Below are 19,381 nucleotides of genomic sequence, written 5' to 3'. Positions count from 1 at the left end.
TATTTGTTAGAGAAATATTAAAAGAGGGTTTTTTGACAAATGTTTAATTGATTTACTGGACTGTGACATTTATGTAAATTATCATTTTACATGGCTCACCAAATTAATACCTGATAGTCGAACAAAGACCTTACCTGATTTAGAGAAAATTTTTGATAGTAAAGTAAAAGGAATTGTGAATAGGATATCGTGAGTGCAAATTCTCTTACTTATAAAAAATGGCCCATTATATATATATATATATATATACATATATATAGAGTAAATCTTATATACATTTGTAGTATATATACTATCGCCCTTAAATTCATGATATATGTATAAAAATTAAATTTTAAATTCAAATTTTGCATAGTTGTTATTCATCCAATGCTCGTAGTGTATACACTGTCAATATTGGAAAGATTAATCCATATCCCATACAAGCAGCAACAAAAAGAAAAGGGAACTCTTGGGCTTCAAAGGATGTATAAGTTGGGCCTTAGTCTGTTAGGCCTATTCGATAACGGCCCATAATCTCACTACTGCGTTTCCTTTCTTGCCAACGGCTCTTACAAAATTCCCTCGAAAATTGCAGTGTACAAGACAGCAGCTGAAGCAAGAGTTCCCGGCAACAATGGCGCCGATAACAACCATCACCCGCTGCTTTATCATCTCAAATTCCTCTCAATCTTCACTCCTAAAACGCCTATTTCATCCCCGCCTCTTCCATTCTCATCCCATTTCTTCGTTATCATCGGCTCCCACCACAGTATCAAAACCACCATTGCAGTCCCAATCACTTTTATGTGTATCCAATAGAAAAGCCCAACTTTCCCTGACCCACTTTTGCACTTCCTCCTCATCGGCCTCCGAATCACCGATAAATCCCACCACCGCACCCCGAAAGCGAAGCACATTAGTCAATTTTTCATTATCTGATTCAGAGTCGGACTCAGAATCGGAATCTGAAGACAAAAGATCAAGAGATAGACAGATTGATAAGTCCAAACTACCACCTCCCTATGACCCCTTTAATAAGAAACCGGTTATCGAGGAACCCGAGGATCCAAAGAACTTACAAGAAGTGTTTCATAATATGCGAGGTGATGGGCTCATGAATAGTGCAGTCAAGATGTTCGACGGATTGTCTAAGGACGGTTTGACTCACGAGGCCTTGGAGCTGTTTTCTCAGATGAAGGATAAGGGGCAGATGCCGGATGTGGTGGCTCATACTGCAGTCATTGAGGCGTACGTGAATGCAGGGCAGGCAAAGGAGGCGTTGAAGGTTTATATGAGGATGTTGGCTTCTGGGGTGTTGCCGAATGCTTATACGTATAATGTATTGATTAAGGGATTGGTGGCTAGTGGGGATGCGAAGTTGGTGAAGGAGGCGAAAACGTATGTAGAGGAGATGGTAGAGAAGAGGGGGATTAAGCCGAGTGCAGCAGTTTGTGTTGGGGTTTATGAAGGATTAATGAAGGTGGGATTGGAAGAAGAGGGGAAAGAGGTGTTGGAAATGTTGAAGAGTAAAGGGCTTGTCCCGGAAGAGGAGAAGGTTAGGGATGCTTTGAAGAATAAGAGAGGACCTGCTTTTAGGACTGTTATGAATGTGTTATATGGCAAGTGACTGGTAGAGGAGATGTCACCGTAACGCTAGTTTTGTAATCAGTGGGAAACTTGGAGGGAGGGCTTATCTTGGTAAAACTTACACTTCTGCAGACTATGTTATTAATCAATGTTGAGACTTTTTTATTTTATTTTATTTTTTCTCTGAGAAGGATTGCAAGTGTCTGGGACCTTTTCATTATTCAAATTCATTGAGAATATGCATTTAACTAGATTTGGGGCCTAATAGTTTTAAGGTTTAGATCTTTGACATCATAACTGATAAGCATCTGTGATTTAGCCTGAAGGCAAGGCATGCGTACTAACTCTTCAAGCACGCGTACTGAAAAGAAGAACATATAGTAGTAATAATAATTGATACAGATTCTGAGCGTGTGTTGATTGACATGAACTAATAATCCAATACTTTTAACAGATTCTGACAGTGTCTGCGCTGACCTGTTCTTGATTGTATGATTGTTGAACAGTTGGTCCTGGAATCCTTCTAAGCTTCAGATTGTGTAGATAGACTAAATATAACCTATTAGAGTTTAAAAAAAATGCGGAAGACAGCAAAATTGACAGTTTCGTGAAGTTCTTGGATGGAGATTGGAAGAAATCAAGTGGACCAGAATTCTGGGGCTAAAAAATACCAGCTCAAATACGTGCAAATTAACACTTTATCTGGATGGAGATCGAAAGAATCAAAGTTCACGCCACATTGACAGGCTTTGGTACATGCTTGACCTGATTCTTGTATGGAAATGACCTCTTAGGTTGAGCTCCATTAGTGTTTTTTTTTTTTTTTTTTTTTTTATCTGTAGGTAAGATTGACTTATTGAGATTTCTTGTTTTAATTACTCCTAATCATGCTATATCTTCTACATGTGCCAGGATCCAAGATACATGGTACAAAACTTTCTATTGCATCTGACTTCCAAAATTACCATGCAACATTTGCTGAAACCTGTCAATTAAGAATCAGAATCCACTTAAAGACTAGGAGGGCATGTTGTCCCAACAAGTATCGGCACAAGTGCCAGGACGTCATGTGTTATATAGAGAACACTGCCTGAATATGGTGCAAAAATGAAAGCTTGCCGTCACAGAAAATAATTAGAATGACTATCGCATCATTGACTAATTTGGTGAGGGGTTGGACAAAAGAAGTGCCTGGGAGCCAGAAATCATTGAAGCAACTTGTTTGCCATAATTCGGGATCATCCTCCTCCACCTGTTGGACCGTCAGAACTACCCTCGGCATGAAAAGATCAGGAGATCCAAACTTCAGCATAGTCGGTAACCTTCAAGCGCACAAAAGACTAGCTTGATGCACGGTACCAATCGCCAAACTAGTAACGTTGCTTGTTAGGGCATTCGGATGCCCTATGGCCATTCCGACCACAGTTGAAGCATGCACCGCCAAAGCCTCTGTTACAGATTTGGAAGTAGTATGATTATCAAAAAGGTTAAAGATTAGCAGATGATTGGTAGCCAACAAAATATCTTGACACTAACTGGCACATCTTCCCATTCTATGGGGAAAACTAGCATTATCGACAGCAGGTTTGAAGAGACATAATGCTATTATAGTAACAGAAGTAAATTCTTTCAAAAATCCTGAAATAGATAAAGGGAATGCATTCTGAATAGATAGGAAATTAGCAAACAAGAAGAAACAAACCTGTCCTTGCTCCCAAAAGGAGCTGACCTGCTTGATCGTCTATCATTGATTAACCAATCACTTCTGCCTCCCCTGCTCCCTCCTCGACTAAAGTCATCATCGTCAGAAAATCGGCTACCACTTCTGCTACCCCAGCCCCCTCGCCTAGAGCCATCCTCATCATTAGAGAACCGACTGCTGGACCAACTCCTGGAAGATCTGGAACCCCTTTGATCCCTAAAACTTCCTCGCGAACCCCTTTCTCTGTTTGAAAATTTGCCATAATAATCACTTGGGGGGCCATCATCTTGCAAAGCCGGCAACTATAACATAGAGCAAATCCGTACACATATAAGAAATCTTAGTTAAGTAATTGACGCTATAATCATCCAAGATTATCCGCAATTCCATCAAAATCAACAGCAATGCAAATTAAAACAGGATCAAGAATTATGAACCCACCTTCGTAATCTTGGAAATAGTGTTTCCAGGTGGTAACTCCTTGTTTAGTAGCTCCTTTGCAATCTCCTCTGGAAGATCAAATACTGCGCCTTGAACCTGATATCATTGAGAACGAAGGTTAAGAATACCGAACAAATAGCAATAAAATTGAACTGAGTCTATATGATAAATACCCTTGCATCTGCTATCAGATGGATTTTTCCAAGTTCATCAGCAGCAGTTGAATAAACATCGGAGAGAAACCCTGTAACAGATCTAGCAGATAAGAATCCTCGAGCACCAGAATCACGTATCAGCTGCAATGTAACCCATCCCTGAAATGCGTGCAGACAGCTAATATAAATAATACTAACATAAAATAGATAGAACATATAGAACCAGAATTCAAATATGGGATTGGGAGACTGTCAACCACTTCTGGAAGAGCATCACTAATAATTGCACTTAACCATGTCAAATCATATGCTTGTCAAATACCATAATGCACATTCAAGGCACACTTATCTTGAAAATGAAAAGGTTAGCACTCCTATAGCAAACATCAAACCTTAGAAATCTATCTAATTGAGTTTACCTGCTCATGAGTAATAAGAGAACGAGAAGAGGGTGGTCGTGAAAAACCACTCAACTGTGCAAGTGCTGCAGCAAGAGCATCAACTCCTCGTTCGTCCATCAATTGTTGAGCAGTTGGAGTGAAATATGATACAGACTCAGGGTGAACCCCACCAAGGGTGGCCACCACTTGCTCAGCTGATGATCCCAAAACCTCTTCAATAGATGGTGGGCTAATGAAATCAAATCTGCAGCCAACATCACGCTCAAGCGATTTGACTGTTCGCCTCTGGCTACTTGTGAACATAAGAATTGCTCTGCCCTCTTTTCCTGCACGTCCCGTTCGGCCAGAGCGATGCACAAATGACTCAGGGTCATTAGGCAATTCATAATGGATAATCTGGCAGCAAGAGACACATGATCGATAAGATTTTAGAAGCGGAAGTGAGATTATGTAAAAGTACTCATGACAATCAAGTATCATATACTTATTATGCAATGTACTTTTCTATTATACTATTAACAGCTATGCATAAACAAGCTAGTGAACTAGCGAAGGCCCAAAACAAGTGAAAATCGTAATTATGTGCTTAATTTGCAATAATAGTGGGGTTAAATATAAAGCATGGATGAAAGGCAGGTGACAGGATTTTTGGAAAACTGCCCAGGTATACTAATAATCCCTCAGAGAGTGCACCCAACAACAGCCACTCCACACCACAACCAGGCATCTAGTAAACACCCACATCAAGTCACTAGCAACTAAAGACACCAGCCGAGTAAAAACTATACCCCCTACAGTCACTGCCAGGAATATGAGATTCGGCATTTTTATATCATTTTGATGCATGAAGTAGCCATCTTCATTGGAGATGAAAACAGAGATATTGACAAACAAAAGCTATCCATACTCATTATGGACAATGAGCCTCTGAAACCTTACATGCCAAAATTCCTTTGATATAAGTTAATGTCCTACTCATCATTTGATTATACAGCTTAACTTATAGTGCCATTTGTTAACAACGCTTTCAAAGTGATATTTAAACAGTGTAATCTAACTTGTTGATACTATTGTTGCATAAAACAACTCTGCTGTGCTCAGTTCTTGATAATCATTGGCCATCAACTCAAAACCGAAAACACTATTTAGCACCATTTTATGATATTATCAGAAATAAGTATAACCACACAGATATATGCACGGACACTCTCATATGAAGCAGTAAATTTGAGATGAAAATTTCACATCTTCATGTTTAAGAATGCACAATAATGCTGCAAACTTACTAAATCTACATTTGGTATATCAAGCCCACGAGATGCAACATCAGTGGCAACCAGGACAGTGAATTTCCCTTGCCTAAAACCGTTCAAAGTTCTCTCTCTCTGGTGCTGAGAAATATCTCCATGCAGTGCTTCTGAGGCTATGCTATTTGTTAGTGCTAATGAAACTTCATCAGCATCTCTCTTTGTCTGTGTAAACACAATCGTCTTTCCACCCTTTGCATAGACCTGGAGAAAATAAACCTTTAAACCAACAGAATTTTGCTACAGCAGTTCCTATGTAGAAATTTATAGTATCTCAATTTTCAGGACAAACATGAAAAGGACTGAAAGAAGCAGATAAAGCTGCAAAATCTTACTGTTATAAGATCGCTAAGGATGGTTCTCTTAGAGGTTGGAGTGGTTGGTATGGCATACAACTTGATCCCTTCAGCCAGCTTTTCTTCCTCATCACCAACCTGTGGAGTAGCAAGGAGGAGGATAGAAACCAAAAAGGAGCAAGTTCTATTTCAGTGCATGAAGAAAGGTAGGCTATGAGCCTCCTTCAAGAAATAAACTGAGACTTCACAGTGAACTAGGAACAGAAACTAGACTTAGTGAACAATGACTGGAATTAGGAAATATCAAGAAAAAAAGACCAATACAACAAAATACTAATAAAAATTTCATATTGAAGGGGCGTGATAAACCAATAAACCATAGCAAGACCAGCTGAAACGAAATAAAAATTTTAGCAATGGAATTAGATTCACAACATAAACCATCCAGGTGAAAAAATGATAAAGGATTCTAAAACACACCAACAACTTACCAGATCAATGGTCAATGGGTTATCCAAATACTTCCTAGCCAGTTTCTTTACCCAACCAGGCATGGTTGCTGAAAAAAGCATGCTTTGTCGCTCTGATGGAAGCTTTTCTAAAATTACTTCCACATCTTCCTCAAATCCAACAGCAAGCATTTGATCAGCTTCATCAAGGACTAAGTATTGAACTTCTCCAAGTTTCAGACTGCCACTGTTGATTAGATCAATAAGTCTACCAGGAGTTCCCACCACCACGTCAACTCCACGTGAAATTGCATTTTGCTGAGTAATGTAAGAAACTCCTCCATAAACACAAACAGTATTTAGATATGATGCTGACTCTTTGATTTCTTTCTCTACTTGCTTGGCTAACTCCCTAGTAGGTGCAAGGACCAAAACCTTGGGAAGCTGTCCAGACCGCCTTCAAAATGCACACAAAAAAACTGTTAATTCTTCAACAAAGGTGTCAGAAGCATCATACCATACTACATTACCTCCTAGGACCTCTTTCTTCTTCATCTTCACTGAGCCTTTTAATAATTGGAATCCCAAAAGCTAATGTCTTTCCTGTTCCTGTCTTCGCCCGAGCAATTATATCTCGACCTTCTAATGCTGGCACTAATACAGATCTCTACAAAATAGAGTAAAAGGAACAAATCAGACAAATAAGTAAACATGTTCTCATACCTCATTTGATCTATCAAAGTTTCAGAGCAAGTAAAAAAAAAACTTAGATTATAGCTGCAGGGTGCTTGATGTCATTAATGTTGTTCCCCACATTAATTGTAAAAATCCACATTGAATTCCCTTTCATACATGTCAAAATAGCACATAAAAAGTTCATGATTACAGGAAGCAAATACTAGAAATCAAAAAGGCCTCAAGGGCCAACTCAAATTCATTAACAGTAACCCATTTACAAATGGATTAAGTTCATAATCAAAATTTTAACTGGACGCATCTAGCATATTTTTTTTTCCGAGTACAATGTCAAATTAAAGAAATATACTTTGACTAAAGACAGTGTTCCATTAACCACAGCCAAAGAACACAAGCAGGAAAAAAATCTCCATTCAGCTGCTATTAACTTCATTTCATCTTCCATATTAAACTAAACAGAGGATAAGTTGTTAAACCTGCAAATTCAGCATCAAATTTCCATCAACCTAAACTTGCCAGCATAGACTTAAACACAAAATTTCCATCAAGAATAATGCTTTGCGGCACGCATACTTCTAGCCTTAAATTTACAACAGATAGGCATTCCAATTGAAATTGTAAAATTGAAACAAGCTAGAGAAGACAGAAATATACGCACTTGAATAGGGAAAAGATGTGTGATTCCTCGAGTCTCAAGTGTTTCCACAAGCTTCTGAGGCAGCCCCAGCTTAGAAATAGCCAATTCATCTCCATCTACCTCCCCATCTTCAGCATCGAATTCTCCTTCAGACTCGTCATCATAATCAGACTCACTAACATCGAAAGAGCCTTTCCCAAAATCCCCTAGCCCCTTAAAGGCCTCTTCACTAAGCACGGAAGAATTAGTAGTCACCACAGCTGAAGCAACAAAAGAACTCCCAGTATTCCCATTTGAACGCAAATGAACATTACTACTAGAAGAAGAGGCTGCGGAAGTAGCAGTGACTTTTAGGCCATAAAAATGGGATTTTTCAGCAGGAAAAGGGAAAGACAGAGGTGGGGTTGAAGTGGGCCTTTTTGAAAGTTCTAGAGAAGGGGTCGTTTGGTATATGGAGGAGACTCCTATGATTGACGAAGGACAGGCCATTACCACAGAGGTGAAGAGGTAATTGAAGAAAATGAAGAGGAGGAAGAAGAAGGGAGACGGAGGGGATAAGGGTAGAAGAGTTTGAGAGGTTTATGAGAGGGGAATTGTATGGTACTACAAAGTTCCACCTCGTTGGACTGAAGGGGCTGGTTTGGGTTGGATATTTATCTTTGGGTTGTTCCTTAACTTCTTTTGATGTTTCAGGGATTCTCTGGTTTTGCTTTTCCACCAATTGACGATTTGCCGGCCTCATGATGCTGCTGAGTTCGAATATAACAGCAGTTACCCTTAAAAGATATATATATATATATATATTGCAGCAATTACCCTCAAGAGATATATAAATATATATATATATAATAGCAATTTAGGATGTGTTTGATAAAACTGAAATAAAAAATCTGAGATTTAGAGTTTGAATCCATTGAGTTATTAAATTGTTAAGTATTAAAGTTAATACATTTGAATACATATCATATTCAGTGATGAGTGAATAACTTGTCGCTTAATTTTGAGAACATGTTTTACTTAAGAAATTCAATACCACTTAATTAATTCAGATGTTCAATTTTTTGTTATCAAACTGTGTAAATAGGTTAAGATATGAATCCATTAAATTTAAATTCTGAATTTGATTATCAAAATAGGACCTTAGTGTGTTTATGGTTAACTGTATTCTAGCAAATTTATTTTTAAACCTACTGAATTCAGTATTTAGATATGTTATGGACCTGCGGGTAATTTCCCTTTGATTGAACAATGTCCAGCAAAATTTTAGTTTTATTGAAAATACAAAATAGGCAATCCAATTTCCAACTTGTAAGTCCACCTCCTTATGTATAAGTAAATCAAACTCTAATTCCCAGCACTAAAAAATATATATAATAGAAACAGCAATTTTTAGTCAAAAACTCAAAAAAAAAAGTAAGCGATTTGATAATTCAATGTAGTAAGGAATTTGCAATGGCATAACTAATGTCTCTAATTATTATTGAACATGATTTTCTTCTATTTGTACTGTAGCATTTTGATTTGTAATGTATGCACTTTTATACAAATTTCCATGTCATTTTTCAACCTTGAACGAGAAGCAATATATCTTATTATGAAACTTCAACATCAAAATAATTAACTAACTTGGCTTAACTAATTGGCTAGAGAGGGCTTCTTAAAACCCTACTCGTGCATAATAAAGTTCAAACTTTGGTGCATTTACAAGGAAGTTTGGTAGTCCCTTTACATAGCATGTTGGATCCATAATACAATAGTGCACTTATCTAGTTTGGAGGATTCTCCAACCATTTTACATAATCCAAAGAAGTTCTCCTTCTCTATGGTATGGATTTTATAGATGTAGGACAACTAGATCCTCTTTTCTGCATAGTATAGGAGTAGGTCTGCGGTCAATGTGTAAACGGAAAAACTTCGGCTCCATTTGGATCAGTCATTTTTTCAAAAATAAGTTTTTTAAATACAATACTACAGTAATACACAATGACTCGAAAAGCATCTCATCCATACAGCATATCAAATATATATACTACTACAGTAAAATTTTTCAAATGTTTACAATTAGATGTTCTAGGTTTTCATCCCCTTTTTCTTTTGCTCCACTAGAACTTTAATGACAAAGCTATAGTAGTTTAAATGCCAAGTGAATGAGGTCTTTAAATTTAAATAATGTTAACCATTTTCCATTCTCTCCCTTCTTCGATTGATGCCTATTTTATCCAAAAAATTGTTATTGCTTTTAAATATAATAATTCAAAAGTAGCCTAGACTAAAATTGTTCAAGGCAAAAGTGAATAACTTTGATATAGCTAGAACTTGAAGATTTAGATTGATTAATCATTAGTTTTGATGATAACGAAATGAAATGATGATTTGGACTAATGATTTTATTTGAGAAATGTGTAAGAATAGGTTCTTAGTCCATTGAAATAAGAAAGAAAGAAAGTCAAAGAAAATATAGAGGATATCGGTTCTTGTTTGACGCAAGAATTGGACACATCTCATTTGTCGACCGTTCAATAAATTGAGAGTAAAGATTGAAACATTCTAACCTCATTTCAAATGCATTTGTCGGACGTAAAAAATTTAGATTGGACGTTCGATCGAGTGTCAGACGCACGTATCGTACGTCCAACAACTCCAACGGTGAGTTTTTCAATAGTGTGTTTTTTAACTATTGGAGAAGCTTCTATTCACCACTTATAAGATACCCTCAAACAGAGAATAAGAGAAACTTCTGTCTACACAAAATACAAGTTTTTAAGAGTGATATTTGAATAAAAATATACTTTGATTATTGTACAAGTGTGCAGAAAGTTGGGTTTGTGAAGTTTCTAATAGAGGAGAAGTAAAATCTTTGTAAAAGTGACCCTCACTTAAAAAGTATTTCTTAATTTGTTGGTTGAACTTTCAATTGAAACTAGTTGAGGATTAACTAAGGGAGTTATAAAACTCTTTTGACTCAACTAAAAACTTTTGGAGTGAGGAAGGAGCGAGCCTTCACTTGTACAAGTTGATTAGTGTCACCATCAATTGAAAAAACTATTTGGTTGTTTCAACTCCAAATTTGGAGGAAACTTGGGAGTTTGACTGGTTTGCAATGCTTTTATTTTATTGTTATCTTTTTGCTATTTGTTTGTGTGGTTTAATTTGCTTATATCTCTTATTATTGCTTATCTTGATTGAATAATTGGATGAAAATTTGACCTTTACTTACTTTAATTTTTATCCATTTAATTTACCCCCACCTCTTAGGTTGATTGGGAACTAACAAAACTTCATTGTGTCAAAAAGGTATGCACCTTGAATACAAGTAGAGGGAAATTTCTGTAAAATGTCAAAGGAAGAACCTCCGTGTAGAAATAGGATGCAGGTTGACGATGAAGCTCAGTCCAAGTGGCCAGACGTTTCAGCGTAATCGCTAAATATGATGTCCTTTAAAAAACGAAAAAAAATTATCGTTAGGAAAAAAAAGGAAAAAAAAAAATGTATCTATAATTTATGAAGTGGACATTGCTATTATTTGAAACAAATAAAACACGTGGGTTTGTTTGGATAGAGTATTATTTGAAATATATATTTAGAATAATTACTGTAGTACTTTTTGTGATGCGATATATGTGAGATAAAAAAGTGGTTTGGAATATAAAAAAATGGACTGAAAAATATGCTTATAATGCAAATTAAATATTTTTTGAAATAATTACTATAGTATCCTTCTTTGCAGTAGGTATTGCATTACAGCTCAAAATCCAAGTGCGTAAAATTTGAAACCTGAAATCTGAATCCATTAAATTATTAAGTATTAAATCTAATACATTTAAGTACACGTCACATTCGATGATAAGTAAATAACTTATCACTTAATTATGGGAGCAAGTTTTGTCTAAAAAATTTAGTATCACTTAATTAATTCAGATGTTAAATTTTTTATTATCAAACGATTTGAATATGTTAAGATCTGAATCCATTAAATTTAAGTACTAAATTGGGTTATTAAACAGCAACTAACAGAGAAAAACTTTAATGTAGCATAGGTATAAGATATTTATTGCAATACACGAAGCTCCACAAAGGAATTTGCTATCATCAGTCTACAAAGGCCGAAAAGTCTCCTGGACATGACTCATGTTTTTTAAGAGTTACTTAAAATCTTAAATGCAAATCCTTTTTGAGTGCTAAAATGATAGTTTATTTTATTTTTCCTTTTCTTTTTAGGACTAAAATAATACATTTTGAAAACTTTCTATAGAAATTGTCACAAAAATGAAAAAAAAAATGAATAAATTCTTATCATGATGATATCATCCTTAGCTGGCAAATTCCATTTTGTTGGTGATTGATGCTTGCTTAAGATTCAATAATCACTAATTATAACATCATCAAAAAATAATCACTAATTATACTGCAACTACATAATTTATGAGTTTTCTATAATTGCCACTATATTACTTAATCCTTAATCTTTCTTGCTTTGCAGTTTTCTTCCTTTTTGGTTTGACGGCAAAATCCATAAAAAAAAAGCCCACACTGAATAAGCCGCCATTATTGTCTCTCTCTGTCTCTCTCTCTGCTCTCTGGCTCTGCCCTGCGTGCCCCACAACAAGAACCAGCACATTCACAACCCACAATCCAGAAGCTTGCTTTCCTTTTTCCTGCATCCCAAAGGGCCTGCTGCATAAAGCAAAGATCTACTACTTTAAACCTCCAATTCGGATTGATCTTGATCAACCGAAACCCAATTCATCGTTTTCACAAATCCCAAAACAAAGTAACAGAAAACCCACAACTTTTTGACCCTTGATTCCATCGATAAAGTAACTTAATTGATTTTTTGTCCCCCGATAGAGTAAGGTCAGTTATCTTAGTCATTTTAATGGGATTTCGCTGAAGTACGTAAACTTTATTGTTAAATACTAAATATGCTTTGTAATTTTCTACAGTTCACTTTGACATTTTGTCAAACGGTTGGTGACTAAGGTTGAAAGCTTTGATTATGTGGCTCTTTCTCTTATCTTTGCTTGTAGGAGTTGCTACTGGCATTTTGGGGAAATAGGCTATTTGCATTTTTTTTCCCGCAACATTCGACATTCGACCTAGCTATTAAATGTTTAACTGCCGCAAGAGTTGTCTTTCCTATCAACTGAAGAACGGGGATAATTGCAAATTGTAGTAGCGGTTGCCCAGACGAAAGGTTGGTACTGATAGTTTAATTTTAAAGAATTATGCTTTTTTTTTTCTTAGTCTTATCGTTGGAGTTGGTAGTGACATTCAGATTGTTTCTTTGTTAGATTTTAATCGGTGGAACGTTTGTGGTTAACCGAACAAGACATGGGGCCTCTGTATTATATAATTGTTGCATTGCCTTGCACAATTGGGGCTATTGCCTTGGCGATTTCACACATTTACAGGCATCTTTTGAATTACACGGAGCCTACTTATCAGAGATACATTGTCCGCATTATCTTTATGGTTCCTGTAAGTAATTTATAACTACACTACGGGGCTTTCGTTAGTTTTGCATGGATGAAGATGGATTTCTCCAGTTTAAACACGTTGGCTATTTTGGATCTTATACTCAGGAGCAACTGTCTATTGCATAAAGCATTTACTAGTTTTTTATATTACATAAGCTCTATAGCAAGTTTAGGGAAGCTGGGATAGCTTGTGTGTGTTGATTTGTGTGAATTTTCTATTACTCATAAAGCTGTAACAGTAATGCATCAATCCCATTTTGCTTGAAGCATCTATTATTGTTGCATTATAATATTTAGATAGTGCATTCTGCTTTGAGGTTTAATTGCTTGCAGTCCATTTCTTAAACAAATTGAACCTTTTTATGGACAAACCTGGAAATATCACCTTGTGTTACTTATTAAAACCCTGTGAAAGTTCTACAACACAAGGACAATTCAAGCTGCCGACATGCTTTCTACTGCAATGGTAGGGATAGTAATTTGTTGGATGTTGTATAGCTATTTGAATTCAGTTGTATGACAATGCTAGACTTGTTTTGACCCTTAGGCGCATAGTTCTTCTTATATGCGGATGCACTGATCAAACTGAATGCAAGTTGGGCAGCAGTTGATTTTATCTGGATGGTGCCTCACATTGTGGCTTGTCAGGATGGGATGGCTAGTGAAGAAATTATGTCATCTTAATGCAAATAAATGTCAAAGATAATAAATACCTGACAGAGAACCTAATTGACTTATTGATTGATAAAATGTGCAGGAACTTACGGAGAGAAAATCAGGTGCACAAACTTGAAATTCTTATGTGCAACTTATGTTTGACAGACGATAACTGTTTCAAAAATTTAATTACATTATCTCAATATATGTCCCTTCTTGATTGATGAGATCATCCCATACTTTACTCTCACGTAGAAGTTGTTGGTTTGTTGTTGAACAGCTCCTTACATGTGAACTTATGGAGTTTGAATGGAGCTAATGTATTTTTGACAAGATGTGTATTGCAGAGCTTATTAATTTTGCCAGTAGACATATGATACCATGTGTTTAAGCCTTTTTATAAAATTGTATCTCTCAAACCTGTTGCTATGGTACCCAATCTTTCACTAGGTTGCTTCAGAAGAATAGATAGGTGTATTGTTCGTGGTGCCATTTATGAACCCTGTGGTTTTGAGAGGAAACAGGCTGCAGTACCATTGCCCATTCCTTGTTTATGCATGACTACATCTCTGAAGAAGAGAGGAGTGACTATGACTATACATACGAGCACTTAACGTCTAGCATACTTGGGATAATGCGGAAGAATGTAAGAATTGCATATGAAAGTAGTCAATGTGGTTTTTAAGTACCATTTGCTGATGGAGAGGATCCACTTTCCTTCATAAGGAATATCAAAAATGTATGTGTAGTGGATTTGCGGAGGCTGGATAAGATTGAGTTAGATATTGAGTATCTTTTGGATCCCATGAAGATGAATCAAGGAGGATTGTGTGGGAGATGATTATTGAGAAATAAGCAGTACTTTGGCAACTGAAGGACTAAAGCAGTTAAAAGGGATTGAAGGGAGCCCAGAATTCCTATCAGAGAAAAGAAAAGTAAGGAATATAAAGTGGGAGAAGGATAAGAAAAATAGGAAGATATTCATTGAAAAGTAAATTTTTACATTAAGGGCTCTTATGGCCTTCACTTGTTTCTGATCTTGGCATCTAGTTTCCTAGATGTGAACTCAGATGTCTATACCCATATTATCAGCATTGGAGGACTTAGATTTAGTTTGCAGGACTTTTGCACACTTTTGGAATTGTGACCTGTGAAAAAATTGTGGAGATTTTACCCATGTTTCACGGCTCATGGTAGGTAAAAGAGTTGCAGTTTGTATGCTTGCGTGTCATGTTCAAAGCTTTCCTCCTTTCAAGCTGTGATCCTCTTTCTTGTATTGTATCCAGGGGCAGTCTCTAATTATTTGTTGGCTATCTATTATGCATAAAATTTTGACCATTCAACAATGTATCGCTGTCTATTCTCCAAGATTGTTCTCAAACAATTTCAACTTGTTCTTTGCAGGTTTATGCATTAATGTCTTTCTTGTCCCTTCTCCTCGATGACAAAGCTATCTATTTTGATTCAATTAGAGAAATGTAAGTGCTTCACGAGTTTTATTTGTATTGCTATTGTAGTTTATGGTTTTTGAGCTTTGCAATTTGAGTTTTTGATATTTCCCATTGTTTAGTATTGGAGGTTGAAGATGATGTCAACAAATCTGATTTTAGCTACCTTCAGAAATTTGTTATCGTGCAATTACTTTTAGTTGGAAGTAGGTCATCTCTCTGATTGTGGAAACGTTTAATAAGCTCACATGCGCATCAAGTTTTTTAATGAGTACTATCGTAGAATGTTGGGGAAACTTTTGACTATTAATGGTTTTGATCTGGATATAAATTATACCAGTGAAAAAATATCTCAACAGATTTGATTCTACCCTCTTAAGAAATTTGTTGTTTTGAAATTACTTTTAGCTGGAAGTAACCCTCTCTCTGATTGAAAAACATTAACAACCTCACAAGGGCATCAAGATGGTACTCAGGACGCTATAAGAATGTTGGGAAATTTTTGGTTGTCCTTCAACTTCTGATTTTTATGGGTTTGAATCTTTTCAATATTAAAGGGGTCTGTGATACAGCCCTCGTGATCCTGTTTTGATTCTTGGCATAGAAACCATATAGTTGTGCTATATGAGGAAAAAGTAATTTCTATGCCTGGTATCAGAGCTGAAATAATTGGCAGCTAATTTCATTACATTATCCAGATAAGTCTGATTGAAATGAGAATTTAAAGATTATTGTAGGACTGCCTTATGTAACATGATAGTGTCAAAAAATAGTGGTTCAAGAAATAGAGAATTTTTATGAAGATTTAGCTGTAAAAAACTGGTAGGTGTTGTAAGATAATTGGTAATCGCAAACATTGGGTATTGGTAATACAGCAAGTAGTTTGACCAAATACTTAGCAAAGACATGTTCAAAATAATTGTGGTGTTCTGGAGACAATACTAGAGAAAGGACGAGGACTGTTGCATTTTACTCTAGATAGTATGGATAAAGGATTTGTTGACTGTGGTATTCTTTTTTCTGAATGTAGTCCATGTGTATATTTCCTGTTCTTAGTTGGGCCCGTGGCACTGCTTGCTTGACTGAAAGCAGAATTTGAAAGTTCTGCACCTTTTGGTTGATGTCTGTGAAGCCTTGACCATCCTGCCATTGTAATGGCTCCGTTGCTCTCAATTTCATCCCTGGATGCTGGTCTATCTATCCCTACTCCTCAGTCATAAAGTGCTTGTTGACAGTATGCAACACAAATTAGATGTCATATATTTGGTAGCAGATTTCAACATTTTCATATATAAAAGGGCTTGTTTTCCTTCTGCATTTACTTAATTTAGTGTTTATTGGGTATCATGTGACACACAATTTTTGTCGACCAGCTTCAGTGCACTGGCTTTTTTCTTTAGCAATGCCTTGATGTTCATAGTTTTTCTTAGTATGCCTTTTGAGTGGTAGGATTATTTGTATCTTCCTGGGGCAGTGTAGATGTTATGATGATTTCTGTTCTTTAGATTCAAACTTCTGTTTGATCATTAAAGTCGTATATAGTTTTAAAGCTATTTTGATGCTTGCAATGTGGTATTTGGAATGTTTATGAGTGGCTCTGCTATGTGATTTTAATCATTTTATGATTTATTGCGGAAGCAGCAAGACATTTTGTTTTTAATTCTTGAATTTGAATGTGAAAATTGTCCTGATTGCTGTTTCAGATATGAAGCATGGGTCATATATAATTTCCTGTCATTATGCTTGGCATGGGTGGGTGGCCCTGGAGCTGTCGTGATTAGTCTGAGTGGTAGAGTTCTGAAGCCAAATTGGTGCTTGATGACATGCTGCTTTCCGCCAATTCCATTAGATGGGTGAGTTATGCATAGATGAAAGTATTTCTTTCTTAGTTCATTGATGCACCAGTAGAATTTTCTTGATTTGTTTGGAATGATGCAACTGTTGTCTTTTTTTCATCAGAAAAAATGGCATTCAGTTAGGTTTTTTTGGTTGAATAGTAAGATGTTTACATTCTTGAATGACCTGAGATTATTACATAGCTAATCATCGTTGCATTTCAACCTTTTTTTTGAAGTACTTCATATCCTGATTTTTTTATTTTTTCTGCGTCTGAAGAATTGTATGACTTTTTAGTTAGAGACATCAGTAATCCTTTCAAGGCTTTGCAGGCGCTTTATAAGAAGGTGCAAACAAGGGTGTCTGCAGTTTGTCATCCTCAAGCCATTTTTGGTTGCAATCACATTGATATTGTATGCAAAAGGAAAGTATGAGGATGGGAACTTTAATCCAATGCAAGCATATCTCTACCTCACCATCATCTACACATTCTCATACTCCATGGCACTTTATGCCTTGGCATTGTTCTACGTCGCATGCAGAGATCTGCTTCAGCCGTTTAATCCAGTTCCAAAGTTTATCATAATCAAATCTGTTGTGTTTCTTACTTACTGGCAGGTATGTGTTCATGTCTGCTTGTTAATGATGTCTTGAAGTTAGATTTGGAACTTTATTAAGTTGCTCTTTGGAAGTTTGGCAGCATATGTCCTATAGAAAATGTCACCCTTACCAATTCAGGTGTTTGGTAGTTATGAAACCCATCTTTTTTGGGTTTTGTCATTTTAGTGACTTTATATATTGTTTTTGTATAAATTGTTGAACTGCTTTAGATCCTGATATATGCCCTTTTCTCTAGCTGCCACTTTGATACTACCATAGCAAGCTGTTGATTTGTTGACAGAAAAACCAGTTTTTCATATTTCTTGTGTTTGATTTTCATCTCAGAGCTGCATGGTTTAGGAGTTCCCTCTGGTTTTTGTGCTGCCAACCATGTTCAAATTTAGTTGTCTTACTTTCAAGATGCATGATCACGCGACATGATTTACATGATTTAATGTGCATATCTTGTGTATAAACATTTTTTTCTTTCTGTAGTGTGTGATGATTATGAGTAAGTTTCGTTCTCTGACTTGTGGATCATGGATATCTTTAGTCAGGAAGTCCCAAAACCAAAAGTGGTCCATGCTGCTTTTGAGTCTGTTTTGACGGCTGTCTGGGTGCTCTTTTGGTGATTGGATTTTGTGTGTTGTGAATTGTGTAAAAAAACTTGTGGTTTTCTGATTGTTAAATTGCTCCGGTGGCAGGGTGTTTTGGTATTTCTTGCTGCGAAGTCTGGCTTTATAAAAGATACAAAGGAAGCTGCAGAATTCCAGAGTTTTATAATTTGTGTGGAAATGCTTATTGCAGCTGTGGGACATCTTTATGCATTTCCATACAAGGAGTATGCAGGTGCAAATGTGGTTGGTTCACGTGGATTTACTGCTAGCCTTGCACATGCTCTTAAACTAAATGACTTTTACCATGATACAGTCCACCAGGTGACTAATTAACTGATATTTATCTTCTGACACCCTGGATTTCCTAAAGGGATTGGTTTTTTCTATTATAGCTATCCTCATACTCTTGTTTATTCTCTGCAGTTTGCACCAACTTATCACGATTACGTACTCTATAACCATAGTGAAGGTGAAGAGGGAGCTAGGAAGTATAGGGCACGAACTTTCGTTCCTACCGGACCAGAAATGGATACTGTTAGAAAAAGCAAGCACATATTTGGGAACAAATTGGAAGATATACAGCTCTCCAGCCTTTCATCTTCAGGAAGTAGCACACCGCAAAATCCTGGTGCTGTACAGGATACTGCAAAATCAGAGGCAATGAATTCATCATTGCTCATGGATTCATCTAATGGTCTCTCTGCACCTTATGATCTGTCATTAATCGACATAGATATGTCTAATTACCCAGCGAAGGTACCTGCAGCTAATGAATCTGGGCAAAGGTGACGTGTATTTTCTTTTTCGAGGACTGTTCTTTTGAATTACTGACTTTAGGAATGTACATGTAGGTGATTGATCTGGTTCTCTCTCGTGGTGTAATTTGCTATTTGTTAAATATATACCTCCTGTTGTCATTTGTATTGTAGATATGATATGTTAACTAAGGTCATTACGTTGTCACAAAATTGGGATTGGGTAATTTTCTTTTCGCCATCTCAGACATGTGGACAAGGACCCTTGTGTCTGAATTTCCTTGGGATTACCTTTTTTTTCTTTCAAAGGATCAATAGTGGTTCCCCACTTACACTTA

At 36.4% G+C, this 19,381-nt stretch overlaps 3 protein-coding genes across 7 annotated transcripts; 2 read left to right on the top strand and 1 right to left on the bottom strand.

Annotated features, from left to right (window-relative positions):
• The first annotated feature begins 513 nt into the window (after window positions 1-513).
• Window positions 514-1,759, top strand: LOC113727904 (uncharacterized). Its single transcript, XM_027252302.2, has one exon. It carries the CDS (start codon window positions 617-619, stop codon window positions 1,607-1,609), a length of 993 nt encoding a protein of 330 aa, XP_027108103.2. The 5' UTR covers window positions 514-616; the 3' UTR covers window positions 1,610-1,759.
• A 735-nt stretch (window positions 1,760-2,494) lies between these two features.
• Window positions 2,495-8,281, bottom strand: LOC113727902 (DEAD-box ATP-dependent RNA helicase 3, chloroplastic). The gene is made up of 10 exons (XM_027252301.2): window positions 7,675-8,281; window positions 6,851-6,987; window positions 6,363-6,777; window positions 5,911-6,009; window positions 5,555-5,779; window positions 4,287-4,664; window positions 3,886-4,026; window positions 3,713-3,808; window positions 3,272-3,573; window positions 2,495-3,018 (listed from the first exon to the last, which is right to left on the bottom strand). Exons 1-10 carry the CDS (start codon window positions 8,140-8,142, stop codon window positions 2,940-2,942), a joined length of 2,340 nt encoding a protein of 779 aa, XP_027108102.1. The 5' UTR covers window positions 8,143-8,281; the 3' UTR covers window positions 2,495-2,939.
• A 3,822-nt stretch (window positions 8,282-12,103) lies between these two features.
• On the top strand, window positions 12,104-19,381 carry LOC113727901 (uncharacterized). Of its 5 annotated transcripts, none has more exons than XM_027252298.2 (8): window positions 12,104-12,507; window positions 12,681-12,847; window positions 12,945-13,131; window positions 15,192-15,265; window positions 16,939-17,088; window positions 17,404-17,689; window positions 18,376-18,609; window positions 18,712-19,381. In XM_027252298.2, exons 3-8 carry the CDS (start codon window positions 12,985-12,987, stop codon window positions 19,075-19,077), a joined length of 1,257 nt encoding a protein of 418 aa, XP_027108099.1. In that variant the 5' UTR covers window positions 12,104-12,507; window positions 12,681-12,847; window positions 12,945-12,984; the 3' UTR covers window positions 19,078-19,381. The 5 variants fall into 5 exon arrangements, with proteins under 5 accessions (XP_027108099.1, XP_071932517.1, XP_027108101.1 ...); XM_027252300.2 differs by having other exon boundaries at window positions 12,112-12,502; XM_072076415.1 differs by having other exon boundaries at window positions 12,112-12,507; window positions 12,597-12,847.

The sequence above is a fragment of the Coffea arabica genome, chromosome 2c, assembly GCF_036785885.1.
Source record: "Coffea arabica cultivar ET-39 chromosome 2c, Coffea Arabica ET-39 HiFi, whole genome shotgun sequence".
Classification (NCBI taxonomy): domain Eukaryota; kingdom Viridiplantae; phylum Streptophyta; class Magnoliopsida; order Gentianales; family Rubiaceae; genus Coffea; species Coffea arabica.
The sequence above is the reverse complement of the archived record's forward strand: the minus strand, read 5'-3'. Positions and strand labels throughout refer to the sequence as shown.

Coding starts and splice junctions, on each gene's coding strand:
- LOC113727901 (XM_027252298.2), top strand. CDS start 12,985: ATGGGGCCTCTGTATTATATAATTGTTGCATTGCCTTGCACAATTGGG. Junction 15,266..16,938: donor TTTGATTCAATTAGAGAAAT/GTAAGTGCTTCA, acceptor TTGCTGTTTCAG/ATATGAAGCATGGGTCATAT. Junction 18,610..18,711: donor ACCATGATACAGTCCACCAG/GTGACTAATTAA, acceptor TATTCTCTGCAG/TTTGCACCAACTTATCACGA.
- LOC113727904 (XM_027252302.2), top strand. CDS start 617: ATGGCGCCGATAACAACCATCACCCGCTGCTTTATCATCTCAAATTCC.
- LOC113727902 (XM_027252301.2), bottom strand. CDS start 8,142: ATGGCCTGTCCTTCGTCAATCATAGGAGTCTCCTCCATATACCAAACG. Junction 6,010..6,362: donor ACCCATTGACCATTGATCTG/GTAAGTTGTTGG, acceptor GCTACTCCACAG/GTTGGTGATGAGGAAGAAAA. Junction 4,027..4,286: donor CTCTTATTACTCATGAGCAG/GTAAACTCAATT, acceptor CACGCATTTCAG/GGATGGGTTACATTGCAGCT.